Consider the following 16,177-nt stretch of genomic DNA (forward strand, 5'->3'; position numbering starts at 1 on the left):
TGGTGACCAGAGAATCTTTAGCTACTCCAACTACAAGAAAGGAGCTACATAATAACTGCCGTGCGTGTCGACGTGTACGCGCGCGTTAAGGGTGCCCTCAGGTGCTGACAGCATTTGGTCACTGGTGACCGGTGAACTCTGAGGTACCGTAGCCAGTAGGAAGCGAGTTGTCACGGTAAGCCCAGTCTAATGGTTGAGATGCTTCACGGTAGTAGGCTAGCTTCTGGGTTAATCATCGGCTGATTATTAGCTCTTGATTATTCGCTGTTCATTGTTCACTGTTGATTATTAGCTCTTCATTATTAGCTCTTCATTATTAGCTCTTCATTATTAGCTCTTCATTATTAGCTCTTCATTATTAGCCGTTGATTATTAGCTCTTCATTATTAGCCGTTGATTATTAGCTCTTCATTATTAGCTGTTCATTGTTCACTGTTGATTATTAGCCGTTGATTATTAACTGTTGATTATTAGCCGTTGATTATTAGTTGTTGATTATTAGCTGTTGATTATTAGTTGTTGATTATTAGCTCTTCATTATTAGCTGTTCATTGTTCACTGTTGATTATTAGCCATTGATTATTAGCTGTTGATTATTAGCCGTTGATTATTAGTTGTTGATTATTAACCGTTGATTATTAGCTCTTGATTATTAGCTGTTCATTGTTCACTGTTGATTATTAGCTGATGATTATTAGCTGATGATTATTAGCTGATGATTATTAGCTCTTCATTATTAGCTCTTCATTATTAGCCGTTCATTGTTCACTGTTGATTATTAACTGATGATTATTAGCTGATGATTATTAGGCAAGGCAAGGCAATTTTATTTGTAGAGCCTGTTTTCCCCACCAGTTTGTCTCCAGGCTTCATGGCATCATAACAACATCCTCTGCCCTCAGAGCCTCACATCGACTGAGGAGAAACTCCATAGAAAACCTTTAACAGGGAAAAGTGGGAGAAACCTCAGGGTGAGGAGGGGAGGAGGATCCCTCACCAGGAGGGACAGACGTGCAGGAGATGTTGGTACAGACAAGAAAACAGTTTATAACACAGAATGGAGGAAACATGGAAATGTTAATAACAGTTGAAGAAGGAAGCTTCTGGAAGGGGAGGCAGGGAGAGCAAGCCAGCTTGATGGGGGACTGGATGGTAGACTGGTTCATGGAAGGGGAGGCAGGGAGAGCAAGCCAGCTTGATGGGGGACTGGATGGTGGACTGGTTCATGGGAGGGGAGGCAGGGAGAGCAAGCCAGCTTGATGGGGGACTGGATGGTAGACTGGTTCATGGGAGGGGAGGCAGGGAGAGCAAGCCAGCTTGATGGGGGACTGGATGGTAGACTGGTTCATGGGAGGGGAGGCAGGGAGAGCAAGCCAGCTTGATGGGGGACTGGATGGTAGACTGGTTCATGGAAGGGGAGGCAGGGAGAGCAAGCCAGCTTGATGGGGGACTGGATGGTAGACTGGTTCATGGGAGGGGAGGCAGGGAGAGCAAGCCAGCTTGATGGGGGACTGGATGGCAGACTGGTTCACGGGAGGGGAGGCAGGGAGAGCAAGCCAGCTTGATGGGGGACTGGATGGCAGACTGGTTCATGGGAGGGGAGCGCAGGCCAGTGTAACAGTAGGGAATAAGAGGGGGGGGGGGGGGGGGCGATGCAGGCGGCGGTTGGGGCTCTGGTGGATCTGTGGAAACACAGAGAGACTGCGAGACACCAAGGCCAAACTACAAAGTGCAACAAGTAATGGTAATGAGAGTTCCAAAAATGTGCAGGGAGGAGAGGAGGAGAGAGGGGGAGAGGAGAGGAGAGGGGAGGAGGGCTCCATGTAACCTGATGTGTCCCCCAGCAGTCTAAGCCTGTAGCAGCATAGCTATCAATGGTTCAGAGCTACCTGAACCAGTCCTAACTGAAGGCTCTGTCATAGAGGAAGGTCTTAAGCCTGGACTTAAACGTAGTTAAAGTGTCTGCCTCTCTGACCCATGGAGAGAGCTGGTTCCACAGTAGAGGAGCCCGGTAACTAAAGGCTCTACCTCCCAGTCTGTTTTTATTGATACTGGGAGTCACTAACAGACCTGCATTCTGGGAGCAGAGTGCTCTGGTTGGACAGTAGGGACTAATGAGCTCTTTCAAATAGGATGGAGCTTCATCATTGAGAGCCTTATAAGTTAGCAGAAGGACTTTGAAGTCGATTCTAGATCCTACAGGAAGGAGAGAAGCTAAAGTGGAGAGATGTGTTCTCTCTTCTTAACTCCCGTCAAAACCCTCGCTGCAGCGTTCTGGACCAGCTGGAGACTCTTTAGGGAGTATTTAGGACATCCTGACAGGAGAGAGTTGCAGTGGTCCAGCCGAGAAGTGATAAATGCATGCACCAGTTTTTCAGCATCACTCAGGGAAAGGATATTCCTAATCTTAGCGATACTTCGCAGATGGAAGAAGGCGGTCCTGGTCACATGCTTTATGTGGGAGCTGAAGGAAAGGTCCTGGTCAAAAATGACTCCAAGGTTCCTTGCAGTTGTACTCAAAGTTAGGGTGATGCCATCTAGAGTAGTGATCCGATTCAAGAGTGTGTCCCTGAGGTGTTTAGGTCCAAACATGATGACCTCAGTTTGATCTGAATTTAGCAGGAAGAAGTTAGAGGACATCCAGGATTTCATGTCTTTCAGGCAGTCTTGCAGATGAGTAAGCTGGCTTGTGTCGTCTGGCTCCATCGACCAGTAAAGTTGTGTGTCATCTGCATAACAGTGGAAGTTGATCGAGTGCTTCCGGATTATGTCACCTAATGGGAGCATGTAAAGAGTGAAGAGAATCGGTCCTAAAACTGAACCCTGTGGTCCACCATATGTAACTCTGCTGTACTCTGAATGGTCATTATTAACATTAACAAACTGAAACCTGTCAGATAAGTAGGACTTAAACCATTTTAGGGCAGTTCCTTTAATCCCAGTTTCATGGTCTAGTCTCTGTAGCAGGATGCTGTGGTCGATGGTGTCAAATGCAGCACTGAGGTCCAAAAGGACAGAGACGAGACCTCTGTCTGAAGCTATAAGAAGATCATTAGAGACTCTGACCAGTGCTGGTTCAGTGCTGTGGTGTCCCTGAATCCAGACTGGAAGGCTTCAAAGAGCTCGTTGCTGTGCAGATGTTCATGTAGCTGCTCCAGGACAACCTTCTCAAGGATCTTGGAGATGTAGGGGAGGTTGGATATTGGCCTATAGTTGGCTAACACATCTGGGTCAAGAGAAGGTTTTTAAGTAAAGGGTTGATGACAGCCACCTTAAAGGCCTGTGGCTCATAACCTGTGACTAAGGAAAGATTAATTTGATTTAATATAGAAGTGTTGACTAGAGGGAAGGCATCCTTAAGGAGGCTTGTTGGGATGGGATCCAGCAGACAAGTGGCTGACTTGGAGGAACCAACTGTAGAAGTTAATTCTGACAGGTCGATGGGGGAGAAGCTAGCTCTTCATTATTAGCCGTTGATTATTAGCTGTTGATTATTATCTGATGATTATTAGCCGTTGATTATTATCTGTTGATTATTAGCCGTTGATTATTAGCTGTTCATTATTCATTGTTGATTATTAGCAGCTGACAATATCCTATCTGTCACTGAAGAGATGCTTTTCCTTTATTAACTTAAGATCATATTTGAAGAAAGTAGCCAGAGAAAAGTTAGTTCAACTCTTCATATTTATCAAAGAACCACTTTACCCGCCGCATTGCTTTATATGAAGCCATGTTGTGTGTGTATGTGAAATGAAGATGCCACTTAGAGACAAGTCTCTGATTTTCCATTGTCCCGGGAGACAATTTTGTGTGTGTGTGTGGGGCTCTTGTAAACATGGTAAACACAACCCCATCAGGCGCACGGATGGAAGGTGGTAGCATTAACTCACTCGGGTTCCAGCTAACCAGCATAGGTCTGTGTCTTCTAGTGTGGCTCTGTGGGAGAGGCCCTCCCTAAAAGTGGATGTGTTGCTTTAAAGTAAATCCATCCATCGTCATCTTCCGCTTATTCCTACACATTAAGGGTCGCGGGGGGTGGAGCCTATCCTAGCATCAACGGGCAAGAGGTGGGGCACACCCTGGACAGGTCGCCAGTCCATCACAGGGCCAACATACAGAGACCAACAACCATTCACACTCACGGTCAATTTAGAGAATCAATCAGCCTCGTCCCCAAATTGATGTCTTTGGACTGTGGAGGAAGCTGGAGTACCAGAGAGAACCCAGCAGGAACAGGGAGAACATGGAGACTCACCCAGAAAGATCCCGTGCCCGAGCCGGGACTTGAACCCGGAACCTTCTTGCTGTGAGGCCACAGTGCTGACCACTGCACCACCGGGCTGCCTGCTTTAAAGTAAATGAGAAACAAAATTACTTTATTTGTATATACTATATACTTAATTTGTCATCATCTGTGTTGTCTGTGTACTTTATGTCCACTCTGCCTGCAGTTACTAAATATAAACTACAAAAATGTCCAAGACATTGAAAAAACTCAAAAAACCCATTTTGATACATAAAACCACTTTTACAGTAAATAGCAGCATTTCTGTTGGAAACATGGATTTTCTAAATGAAAGAATAAAACAACTTGAGGACTCAGATGATTAGTGAATGTGAGAGTCAGCTGATTAATTTGCTGTAATAATTGACTTCTCAAAACTGTAACAATCTAAAAATGTGAAAAATATACAAAAATCTAAAAAAAAATGCTGTCTGCTGTTCTCTGTGGACTCGTGTGATTCAGTGGGTGTGTCCTCATCTCCAGTCTTTTGTCCATCTGGTCTCAGTTCATCATGGAGGAGGCAAATGTCCCAGCAGGAGGTGCAGACACTCGCCGCCATGGAGGAGGTAAAGGATGAGGGCCGTAGCCCTAAGATCAACAAATTTACACAAAGATGATTTTTGTAAATATCCTCCTCCTCCACCACCTATTACAGCATTTATGGTGCATGGTTGTTCACACACTGAGAAAAATAGTTTTATGATTGAAAAATGAACAAAACTGTCAACCTCAGTGAATCAAATTTGTGTAGAATGAGGCAGTGATGCCATCTGACAGATTTCTGATCCATGATTAGCTATAATGACCTTCAGGGTGGGATTGGTGTTGGTTTGGCCTGGTCTCAGGCAGGCAGCCAGTGAGATGAAGGGCTAAATATCACAGTAGGTGTTAGCTGCTGGGCTGCCTTGAGAGGAAGGAATGGTCATGGACTCAGAGCTCAGAGTGACATGGTTGTTGGAGCCAATGTGATACACCAGACGGTTCTTGATGAGAGCGTCTCTGCTGCCATCTGATGGGTTTCATCTGCATATAGTTGGCATTTAACCATTTTGCAGCTGCCAGGTAAATCCACCCATCCATCCATGCATCCCTCCATGCATCCATCCACCCATCCATCCACCCGTTCATCCACCCACCCATCCATCCATGCATCCATCATCCATCCATCCATCATCCATCCCTCCATCCATGTTCTCCCTCTCCTCCTGTTCAGGGTGGTGGGGGTGGAGCCTATCCCAGCAGCCTTCCCCCTGGACAGGTCACCAGTCCATGGCAGGGCCAACACATAGAGACAGACAACCATTGGCTCTCCCAGCCACGCCTACGGTCAATTTAGAGTCTGGATTAACCTGGTCCCTCTTGATGTCTTTGGACTGTGGAGGAAGCTGGAGTACCAGAGAGAACCCAGCAGGAACAGGGAGAACATGGAGACTCCACCCAGAGATACGCCAGGACTCAAACCTGGAACCTTCTTGCTGTGAGGCGGCAGTGCTAACCATTGCCCCACCGTGCCGCCGCCAGGTAAATCATTTATGTACAAACTAAAAATTAAAGAGCCTAAAATTGAACCTTGTGGAATCCCATTTCTGCAAGTCTGGTCAGATGACTAAGTAGAATTTATTTTAAAGCTCTGATGTCTGTACCCAACACCTGAACAAAGTTATTGCATTATTTGACACGTTACATTTCTGCATTTTCAAGAGAATTTTGTGACTCGCTTTATCAAAGGCTTGTTTTGAAGCCTGTGCAGTAATGCTTTTTAAAGTGGAGAGGTTCACATTGCTTGTTTCATCAGTCAAAAATATTTTTTCTTGATTTCCCAGCTGACAGCCAGTAGTCCTGCTCAGGTTCAGGATGTTATTCCTTCACTGTCTTCTTCTCTGTTGATGCTGCAGCGACATGTTTTTATTTTAACCCATCTGAGGACCTCCAGGGGATTCTCGTTGTTGTGGACGGGGACGTAAATGTCCTCAGAATGACGAGGTCTGTTAATGTCCCCAGAATGACGAGGTCTGTTAATGTCCGAAGCTGGCAGCCAATTTTGAGTTGTCACTGCACTTTGTTAATATTAAACTCTGAAGATTTGTTGTTTGGTCACCTAATAAAACAAAACAAAACACTTGTGTTCAGAGATCCAGCAGTGTCAACAGCAGCACGGTACTGTCTCTTTAAGAGCCATTGACTCCTCGTCCTGGGGCATCCCCCTTTGATGGGTGGGACTTTTACACTTGAGCGGCCTCCTATTGGGCAGCCAGTGGCCTGTCACTCAGCAGCAGTTGCTCTCATTGGCTTGGAGAGATTTCCTGTTGATTCAAAGAAGTGGAGTAGAGAGCTAAGGGAGAAGGTCTTGTGAGGAAGGTTCACACCGAGACATGGAGCTGACGTGCTGCTGCTGCTGCTGCTTATTTGTTTAAAAGAGGAAGAAGAGGAAGGCAGGAATTTACCCAGCAGTCCCCTGGGCTCTCTGAGGATAGACTGTTAGGCTGTGAGTACACCAACACAAATCTGGTCAAGTTATTGGTCAGTACGAAACTCTAGAGTTACTGTCCCATGTGTTAGAAGGACCGTAATCAATGTACTGCAACTTTATTCATCCACAAGAAGAGTTTTGCTTTGGTGGATATGAAACAACAAAAACAGATGATTATGAAGGTTAGTTTTTGTTGGACAACACTAATGTGTGTGTTTACTGTAGGTTACTACATTCATCAAAGACATGCCCACCTACACAAACATAGCTAAAGTAGCTGAATCCCTGTTAAACACAGGCATGGCTCATTCTGAGGTCAGAGGTCAGGAGAGGTAGCTGAGCAGGTCGAGTACTTAAACAGGGAGAGGCATCAAAGCCCTCCAGCAGAACGCAGAGGACTTGATACTGCAATCTGTGGCGCCAGACCAGCCTCATTAACATACTTGACACCTGCCAGCTCAGGTAGAGCATGAGATCATTAGCTAGTTAGAGGAGGAAAGATACAGTACAAGTAAAAGGATGGGATTCAAACCCACGTCTGCAGAGCACAATGGATGAGCGAGCAGTCCATTGCCTTCACCACTCAGTCACCTTATCTTGGAATTCATTTCCCCTTTCTCCCGTATTGTGTGTGTGTGTGTGTGTGTTCTTGTACTTGCTACATAGTGAGGACTACAATATGTATTTAACCAACAGAGAGAGGACATTTTTGGAAAGTGAGGACATTTTAGCCAGTCCTCACATCTTCGAAGGGCCGTTTGAAGGTCAAGACTTGGTTTTAGGGTGAAGGTTAAAATCAGGTTCAGGTTAGGTTTAGGGTCAAGGTTAGGGTCAGGCAGTCAGTGGAGATGGTCAGGGTTAGGGGGAGGGGCTAGGGAATGTATTATGTCAATGAAAGTCCTCACAAAGATATAAGTACAAGGAAGTGAGTGTGTGTGTGTGCGTGTGTGTGCCATGTAAAATCCTTTGACACAAACTGTTTGTGAAAATGGACATACAAATAAAATTGCCTTGCCTTGTGTGTGTGTGTATTTGCTACATAGTGAGGTATGAAATTCATTTTTAACAAGAATTGTGAGGACATTTTAGTGGTCCTCGCAACTTTTAAAAGAGTGTTTGAAGGTCAAAACCTGGTTTTAGAGTTGGGGTTAGAATTATCATCCCCAACGTGCTAACCTCCTCTTGGACTACAAAAATACCTTATCCCTGACATGCTAACTTCCAGTTGACTACAAAAATACCTCATCCTTGACATGCTAGCTTCCTGTTGGACTTAAAAAATACCTAATTTTGAATTGCTCTATAAAAGCAACCAGTAAGAGCGTTGTTTGCTGGGATTACCTGCTTTGATTGGCTGATCTCGCCATTCAGGTACATGTGACCAGCTGGTTGTTCAGCTGCTGGCGGTTCCTGGACATCATGAGCAGAAAGCAGAGTGAGCTGGTTGGTCGCCTCGATGACATGTTGACACGGATCGCAACAGAGACACAGGAGATCAAAGAGTTGGAGCAACAGCTGACGGATGGTGAGGAAACCAGACGCAGAGCACATCAACCACAGATTGGAGCCTGATGATTGGCTGTATGGTGTGGGCGGAGTCAATAAAGTGATTGTTCTGCTGCAGGTCAGATCCTGGCCAATGAAGCTCTTCAGAGGGATTTAGAGAGAATCATCTCTGGACTGCAGGACTACGTGAGAGGGCTGAGAGAGCAGGTAGGCACGCTGGCCACCTGTCTATCCTACTCTTCACCTGTCTGTCTGTGTATGGAGTAGTTGCGGAGATTTAATGGTCATAACGGTATCCTCTGGATGTCCTCTGAGGTCAAATATGGTTTCAGGTGATTTTAACACTGGAATGAAACTTCTGTCTCTCAGACTTGCCTCAAACCAGGTTGAGACATGAAGGAACAACAGAGAGCGACATGCAGAGAAGATAGAGGCAGTTCAGGTAGTTGACTCAAGGTTGTTGTGTGTCAGGTGCAACTAGCTCAGGAGCAGCTTCACTGTCTACAGATTGAAAACCAGAGTCTGCAGCTCTACCTGGAGGACACACAGAGACAATGTAGACAGCTGGGAGACACCATAAGGACACACACACAGGTGACTACATCTATCCTGATTCATATACCTGTGTGTCCATCTGTTTGACCACCTGTCTGTCTCTCCAGACCATGTCTGTCCAGCAGGGGGAGTTGTCAGAGTTACGTATGGAGGCCCAGGAACTGAGAGACAGACAGATGGAGAGCAGCAAACAACAGGCAGAGCTGGAGGCGGAGCTCCAGCAGCTGAGGGAGGAGCTAACAATAGAACAGGTGACAATCGATGATTACTGTTTAAATCAGTGAACTTCACTTCCTTTCTACTTGGATTCCTCATGCTATCATGTACATCGTTATTGAACATTTGAGCAGAAGTACGCAAAAAATATGATTTGAGAGTTGGTTGATGCTTTAGTACCAATTTCCCTCCTGGAATTACAAGTCAGTGGAACGTCCTGACAAGGACAGCTGCACAAAGACCCAACTGGATCAGACTGAAGCTCGGTATGAAGAGACCAGACCCCAGCTGGACCAGACCGCATCAGTCTTGAATCGTCGGGAGGTTCTGAGTGCAGCGCAGCAGCTGGATGAGGAAGGAACCAGAGGAGAAAACAAGTACAGGTAACAGTATCGCAGTACAAATACAACAGTACTCTTGCTGCATCCCTCTGTACATGGAGGCCTTCATATGAGGTTCTGGCTTTGGAACCTTCTTTATTCATGTCTGCTGTTTATTTTTACAACCATAAAGTGAAATAAACCGACAGTTACTTGATTGATCCAAGTCTTCCTCAAAACTCATCATCTTCAGTGTGGAGGTTGCTGTTAGCTAGCTAGTTAGCTTGGAGGTGGGGGTGGATCCTCACCAAGTGGGAGAATGTATCAGAAATAATGGCAGTAAATGTAGTCCGTATCCAGCTTTAACACATAAAAAACAAAACAATGCATGTAAATACTGAGATAGCTCTGATGACATGTCCACAAGTGTGGAGCAGCTCTACAGGACCGCCCAGCAGACTAGATCTAGAGGAGAGCAGGGTCAACAAGCCCACAGCCAAAACCCCGATCAGTTAACCAGACTGCAGGCTCTGATGGCCCGGGATCAGGACCCTGTGGTCTGGCAGGACCAGGAGGCTCCTGATGTGGAGCAGCAGTCAGATTGTAGACAGACGGAGGAGCCACAGGACTCTCAGAGCAGAAGCAGACAGGAACAACACAAACTGGTGAGTAGCAGCTGGTCTTCATTCAAATGATCTGAACTGGCATGAATGTTGAAGCTACACGACACAACAACAGTGAGATCACAACAAGATGATAAATACACTTTTTCCGACTACTTGCATTGTGGGTACCATTGTTGGCGTTGTCATTCATTTAGCTGTGGTGAAGTTCAGTGGCTCCGTGACCCCGTCTGAAAACCTGATGACCATCAGAGGCTTCGTTAGCTCAGCTTTGCTCACCCATTCGTATTACGAGTATGAGCTTACTTCTGTAGTCTGATTGTTGGTGGAATGCTTACAGAGCTTGTTCTATTATTAACTGGTTTCATAATAGTCCCTGTGAGCCGTAGTTTCTGCCCCCCATGAACGATAACCTTTCTTTGAGTGAATGATTTTGTCCTGCAGGAGGCGGAGCTACAGCAAAGGTTCCTGCCACTGGATGGTCGGCTGCTGCAGGTCAGAAATCATATTAGCATACGTCATTCATCAAATGATCTCACACATGAATTCATTTTTGCTCACTGTTGAACTTTAGCAACCCTCAGGTGAGTCTTATGGACAGGAGGTATGCCTGATGGCCATTTGTATCTCCTCCCCCTTGACATCTGGTGTGAAGTCCTTGGCAGCCTGGTTGATTGACAGTTACTCGCCAACAGAGGTCAGGACAGGTGGAGGAACTTGACCAGGTGGACTGAAAACACGGGGATAGGTTGTAAACGGGGTCAGGCATGTAGAACGCTGGCAGGAACAGTGCACGATGGGACTGAGAGTCCTTTGTGTTGTCCAGCTGCATTCACATAGAGGCAGTTACCAGAGGAACCCTGACCGCCTCATCAGGAAGCTGCAACACCTTAGCAGGTTTATGTGTGACTGATCAGCTGACCAGCCAACAGCTGACATCAACAACTGAACAGCAGAGAGAGCTGAACCAGCTGCTGCATAGACAGACAGACAGAGGACATTAAGGAGCAGCAGTGGTTCTGCAGTGCTGGGAAAGCCCCTGCTGGCTGTCGGAGTCAGAAGCTACCGAAGAGCTAGCATTAGCTGTAACATTAGTGGCATGTAGAGTACAAATAATCACAAACCATCAGCAGCGCATCAGCCCAGACCTCATTGGGGATGTTCTTGGAGGGGCTCAGCCAGGTTTGAGCGTGTCTACACAGTGTGATCCACAGACGATGCTTCAGGGTTTGATTCTGGTTTGGCAAAGGGAAACATTACTAGCTGCAAGTCCACAAAACCAGCTTGATAATGCAGAAAATCAGAACCATCTGAAGTAAAGTGTCAGACCTCTGTCGGAACCTGGCTTCTGCCGCAGTGCCGTGACTGGCTGGGCTGCATTTGATGCGAGGCTTAGCGAAAGGTCAGTTTAGATTGTTCATCTGTCTATCAGCGGTTAACTTTCACCAGTCCAGAGAAACAGGTGGGCTATGTTTCCATGGTATCTGGTTACAACAGCAACCTGGTGTATGTTTTCAACCCAGAAAAGAGACTCCAGCTACAAGCCATTGTGTGTTGATGGTTTTCAGCTGATTGTGGTTCTTGTCTCTCAGGCTCCCACTCAGGGCTCTCAGGGGACTCATGACTCTGGTTTGGGGCCTCAGTATTTCACTTCTCCTGAAGGGAGCCAACAGCTGGACAGGCCTCATCCAGGAGGGAGATGTTGGGTTTACATTCCCGAAGACAAAGGTAGACACACACACATGCACACATGCACACACTTGTAGCGAAATAGATTCTGTTGCTTGTTTGACTGGTTGTTCTATTGTTGTGCTGTGGACAAATACAGCCAGTTACTCTGCGGTCTGAGTCTCGAATATGATAATAATTGAGCTCATAAACATAAAGCAGCACTTCAAACCGTGATGGCTGAGGTGCAACGTGCCTTCCTGCTCATCAGGAGCAATTGGAGGTCACAATTGTGATACATGTGACCTTCAGACAGATCAGGAACCTTTGATGGACTTTTCTCTGATCAGCGGTTCCTCTGGCCGGACACAGAGGACAATGAAATACAAAGGAAATGTTTTATGTACCGTAACTGCTCACTGAGCTACGGAGGACATGGCTTGGGAGAGCGAATCTCCACCGGGAGCAGGAAGCCAGCCAATCGTGGGATTGTCAGCTGGGAATGAGCATCAAGGGTTTGTACAGGGCCTTAACAGTGTGGCAGAACTCACCATCAATACCAGAGCAAATGAACTTTCATTCCAGTCCTCACTTGATCCAATGGTTACGGACACAGGCTCAGATGGGTCGGCACTGTAGTTGGACTCTATATCTTAACCACTGATCAGTCAGTCACTGTCTGTCTGTCTCTGTCTCTGTCTCGATCACTGTCTGTCTGTCTCTGTCTCGATCACTGTCTGTCTCTGTCTCGATCACTGTCTGTCTGTCTCTGTCTCGATCACTGTCTGTCTGTCTCGATCACTGTCTGTCTGTCTCGATCTCTGTCTCTGTCTCGATCACTGTCTGTCTGTCTCGATCTCTGTCTCTGTCTCGATCACTGTCTGTCTCTGTCTCGATCTCTGTCTCTGTCTCGATCACTGTCTGTCTGTCTGTCTCTGTCTCGATCACTGTCTGTCTGTCTCTGTCTCGATCACTGTCTGTCTCAGGAACATCTTGAGGGATTTTCTCAAAATTTAACTCAAACACGTGTTGGGACTCACAGATGAACTGTAAAGACTTTATAGGTCAAAGGTCAATATCACTTCACACAAACATGTACTCACTGATACTCCAGGGTGACCTGAAGTGATATTGGTGGTCAAAGGTCACTGTGACAGTCACACCTCATAGAGGTTGGTATTTCTAGTTTTACTATGTTCTTGTTTTGTCTTGGTTACAGGACAGAAGGGAATGGACAGAGGAGGAGGAGGAGGCAACACTGACAGGAGCTCTGGAGGAAGGCCTCCTCCTCCTCCTCCTCCTCCTGTCCCAATCCCAGATGTTTCTGCCGGGCTCACTGGCAGTCCCAACTTCCTGGCTGGACCGGTCTGGCCGCTCTGTGGTTCATCTGTCTACAGTTCTCCAGCAGGAGGCACTGCACTGTGCTGCAATGTCCCTGAACACAGAGAGAAGGTGGGTGAGTCCAAACCTCCCCACAGAGAATCAGAACCAGAACCAGAAGCAGAGATAATGACCAACAGCTAGAGGCAGCTTACACTGAGATACTGAGCAGGAGGTTAGCATGGAGAGACAAGACAACACTCACGTGATTTACTGGCTGTGTGTGTGTGTGTGTGTGTGTGTGTGTGTGTGTGTGTGTGTGTGTGTGTGTGTGTGTGTGTGTGTGTGCGCGCGTGCGCGCACGCGCAAAAAGGCAGCAAGACTGGAGGAAGAGAAGAAGAAACTCCGACTGAAGATCAAAGGTCTCCACCACACACTGAGACAACACAGGTAACACTGAGCTGCTGTAGCTACATCACACCACAGAGACAGTCCCAGGTCTGTCTCTGTGGTGGTCCCGCCTTGACGACACAACCTTGACTAGTAGAGTCACTCCAACTATCCTCAGTGGAATCTAGCTACATTAGTCTGACAGCAGCAAATCTAGTTCTAGTCCAACTAATGTCATATACATGCACCTACAGCGCCCCCTGATAAGTGTGTGTGTGTGTGTGTGTGTGTGTGTGTGTGTGTGTGTGTCTGCAGGGGTGTCATGCTGGTATGTGATGAGGTGGAATGTGTTGAGAAAACTCTTCTGAAGAGACGAGCTGAACTTCTGCATGCTGACAGACTTTTGCTGGAGGCTCAGAGATTTTTACACACCACCAATGATAAGGTGCACGCACGCACACGCACACACACACACACACACCTGGCTGCTTTACAGCAGAATAGTTTCTGAAGATCACTGGTTCTCTATCTGCTAGTAGCAAGTTGCTTTCCTCATGTGAGTAACAGCAATGATACTGAACCTAAACTGATCATCAAGCTAACTGAAGGAGGACACGTCCAGGTGTCCCAGTCTTACGTGTTCCTGTCTCATGTGTTTGTCCCTGTCCTGCAGGCCAGTTCAGCTCAGTGGGTGGCTGAGGCACTGCGGCACAAGGCTGAGGACAGTGCCACCTGTCTGCTGGAGGCCACACAACAGCTCAGGTAAACTCTCAGGTCAACCTCGCAGATTATGTTTGTTTGGGCGTCTTCTGTGTTCCTCATTGTCATCTGACGTCTCAGGGAACTCCAGGAAATGGTGGAGGAGCTGAGGAGGAGGAGGCAGGAGGAAGAGCAGGCGCTGAGGCAGGTGAAGGAGGCACTGAGGAGCAGCACTCAGGAGTCACACACAGCTGCAGACAGGTGTGGTACTGGCACCAGTAACCCAGCACAGCCACACACATGGCTCCAGGCAGGTGCAGGACTACTCCTGACACACTGAAGGAGCTCAGTTGGCTCAGGTTTCTCTCTCTCTGTCTGCAGATTAGCTCGCCTGCTCTCTGACTGTCGGGAGGCTCAGGAGCATCTGGACGCCACCACCTGCCAGGTGAGATTATTGCTGCAAACAACAGGCAGGTGTCACAGTTCAGGAAGATGACGGACGTAAAAGTGGTACTGTGGTACTTCAAACAGGTGAAATGACAAATTAGAAATAAATGAAATATAAAGAAGATATAGAAAGAAAAATAAATTATAAATAAATAACCAAAAGGATACAGGATGAAATAAAAGTTAAACCTATCAGGTCCTACCATCGTTTTAACTTAGAATTTTTTTTTTAATGTATGTAGATATATGTATACGTATCTGTGTGTGCATATATATGTGAGTGTGTGTGTGTATATATGTATACATATATATGTGTATATATATATATGTATGTATGTATGTGTATATATATATACATATATATACATACATATGTATGTATGTATGTGTATATATACATATATATGTATGTATGTATGTATGTGTATATATACATATATATGTATGTATGTGTATATATACATATATATGTATGTATGTATGTGTATATATACATATATATGTATGTATGTATGTGTATATATACATATATATGTATGTATGTATGTGTATATATACATATATATGTATGTATGTATGTGTATATATATACATATATATGTATGTATGTATGTATGTGTATATATATACATATATATGTATATATGTATGTATGTATGTGTGTATATGTATGTATGTATGTATGTGTATATATACATATATATGTATATATGTATGTATGTATGTGTATATATACATGTATGTATGTATGTATGTGTGTATATATACATATATACGTATATATGTATGTATGTATGTGTGTATATATACATATATACGTATGTATGTATGTATGTGTGTATATATATACGTATATATGTATGTATGTATGTGTATATATACGTATATATGTATGTATGTATGTGTATATATACGTATATATGTATGTATGTATGTGTATATATACGTATGTATGTATGTATGTATGTGTATATATACGTATATATGTATGTATGTATGTATGTGTATATATACATATATATGTATGTATGTATGTATGTGTATATATACATATATATGTATATATGTATGTATGTGTATATATATACATATATATGTATGTATGTGTATATATACATATATATGTATACATATGTATGTATGTGTATATATATACATATATATGTATATATATGTATGTATGTGTATATATATACATATATGTATATATATGTATGTATGTGTATATATATACATATATGTATATATATGTATGTATGTGTATATATATACATATATATGTATATATGTATGTATGTGTGTATATATATGTATGTATGTATGTGTATATATACATACATGTATGTATGTATGTATGTGTATATATATACATATATATGTATGTATGTATGTATGTATGTGTATATATATACGTATATATGTATGTATGTATGTGTATATATACATATATATGTATGTATGTATGTGTATATATACATATATATGTATGTATGTATGTGTATATATACATATGTATGTATGTGTATATAGACATATATATGTATATATGTATGTATGTGTATATAGACATATATATGTATATATGTATGTATGTATGTGTATATAGACATATATATGTATATATATGTATGTATGTGTATATAGACATATATATGTATATATATATGTATGTATG

General features: G+C 44.3%; 1 protein-coding gene across 8 annotated transcripts in view; it reads left to right on the forward strand.

Moving 5' to 3' along the window:
- Window positions 1-16,177, forward strand: part of cntrl (centriolin) — a 27,144-nt gene continuing 10,967 nt past the window's right edge. For 2 of the 8 annotated variants that reach the window (XM_086205631.1, XM_086205635.1), the window contains exons 1-15: window positions 5,231-5,809; window positions 8,130-8,283; window positions 8,383-8,471; window positions 8,736-8,858; window positions 8,927-9,070; window positions 9,240-9,418; window positions 9,783-10,020; window positions 10,423-10,473; window positions 11,571-11,706; window positions 12,866-13,098; window positions 13,340-13,416; window positions 13,672-13,801; window positions 14,030-14,118; window positions 14,197-14,316; window positions 14,437-14,500. In XM_086205631.1, the coding sequence (XP_086061757.1) occupies window positions 5,435-5,809; window positions 8,130-8,283; window positions 8,383-8,471; window positions 8,736-8,858; window positions 8,927-9,070; window positions 9,240-9,418; window positions 9,783-10,020; window positions 10,423-10,473; window positions 11,571-11,706; window positions 12,866-13,098; window positions 13,340-13,416; window positions 13,672-13,801; window positions 14,030-14,118; window positions 14,197-14,316; window positions 14,437-14,500 (2,202 nt within the window). In that variant the 5' untranslated portion in view covers window positions 5,231-5,434. Of the gene's footprint in view, window positions 176-2,088; window positions 4,358-4,793; window positions 4,855-5,228; window positions 5,810-6,620; window positions 6,774-8,129; window positions 8,284-8,382; window positions 8,472-8,633; window positions 8,707-8,735; window positions 8,859-8,926; window positions 9,071-9,239; window positions 9,419-9,782; window positions 10,021-10,422; window positions 10,474-11,570; window positions 11,707-12,865; window positions 13,103-13,339; window positions 13,417-13,671; window positions 13,802-14,029; window positions 14,119-14,196; window positions 14,317-14,436; window positions 14,501-16,177 lie in introns of those variants that run through there. The other 6 variants (XM_086205633.1, XM_086205634.1, XM_086205632.1 and 3 more) reach the window with 6 other exon arrangements.

The sequence above is a fragment of the Aulostomus chinensis genome, chromosome 6, assembly GCF_037954235.1.
Source record: "Aulostomus chinensis isolate RoL2024-O1b breed Wild chromosome 6, RoL_Achi_v1.0, whole genome shotgun sequence".
In the NCBI taxonomy this organism is placed as follows: Eukaryota; Metazoa; Chordata; class Actinopteri; order Syngnathiformes; family Aulostomidae; genus Aulostomus; species Aulostomus chinensis.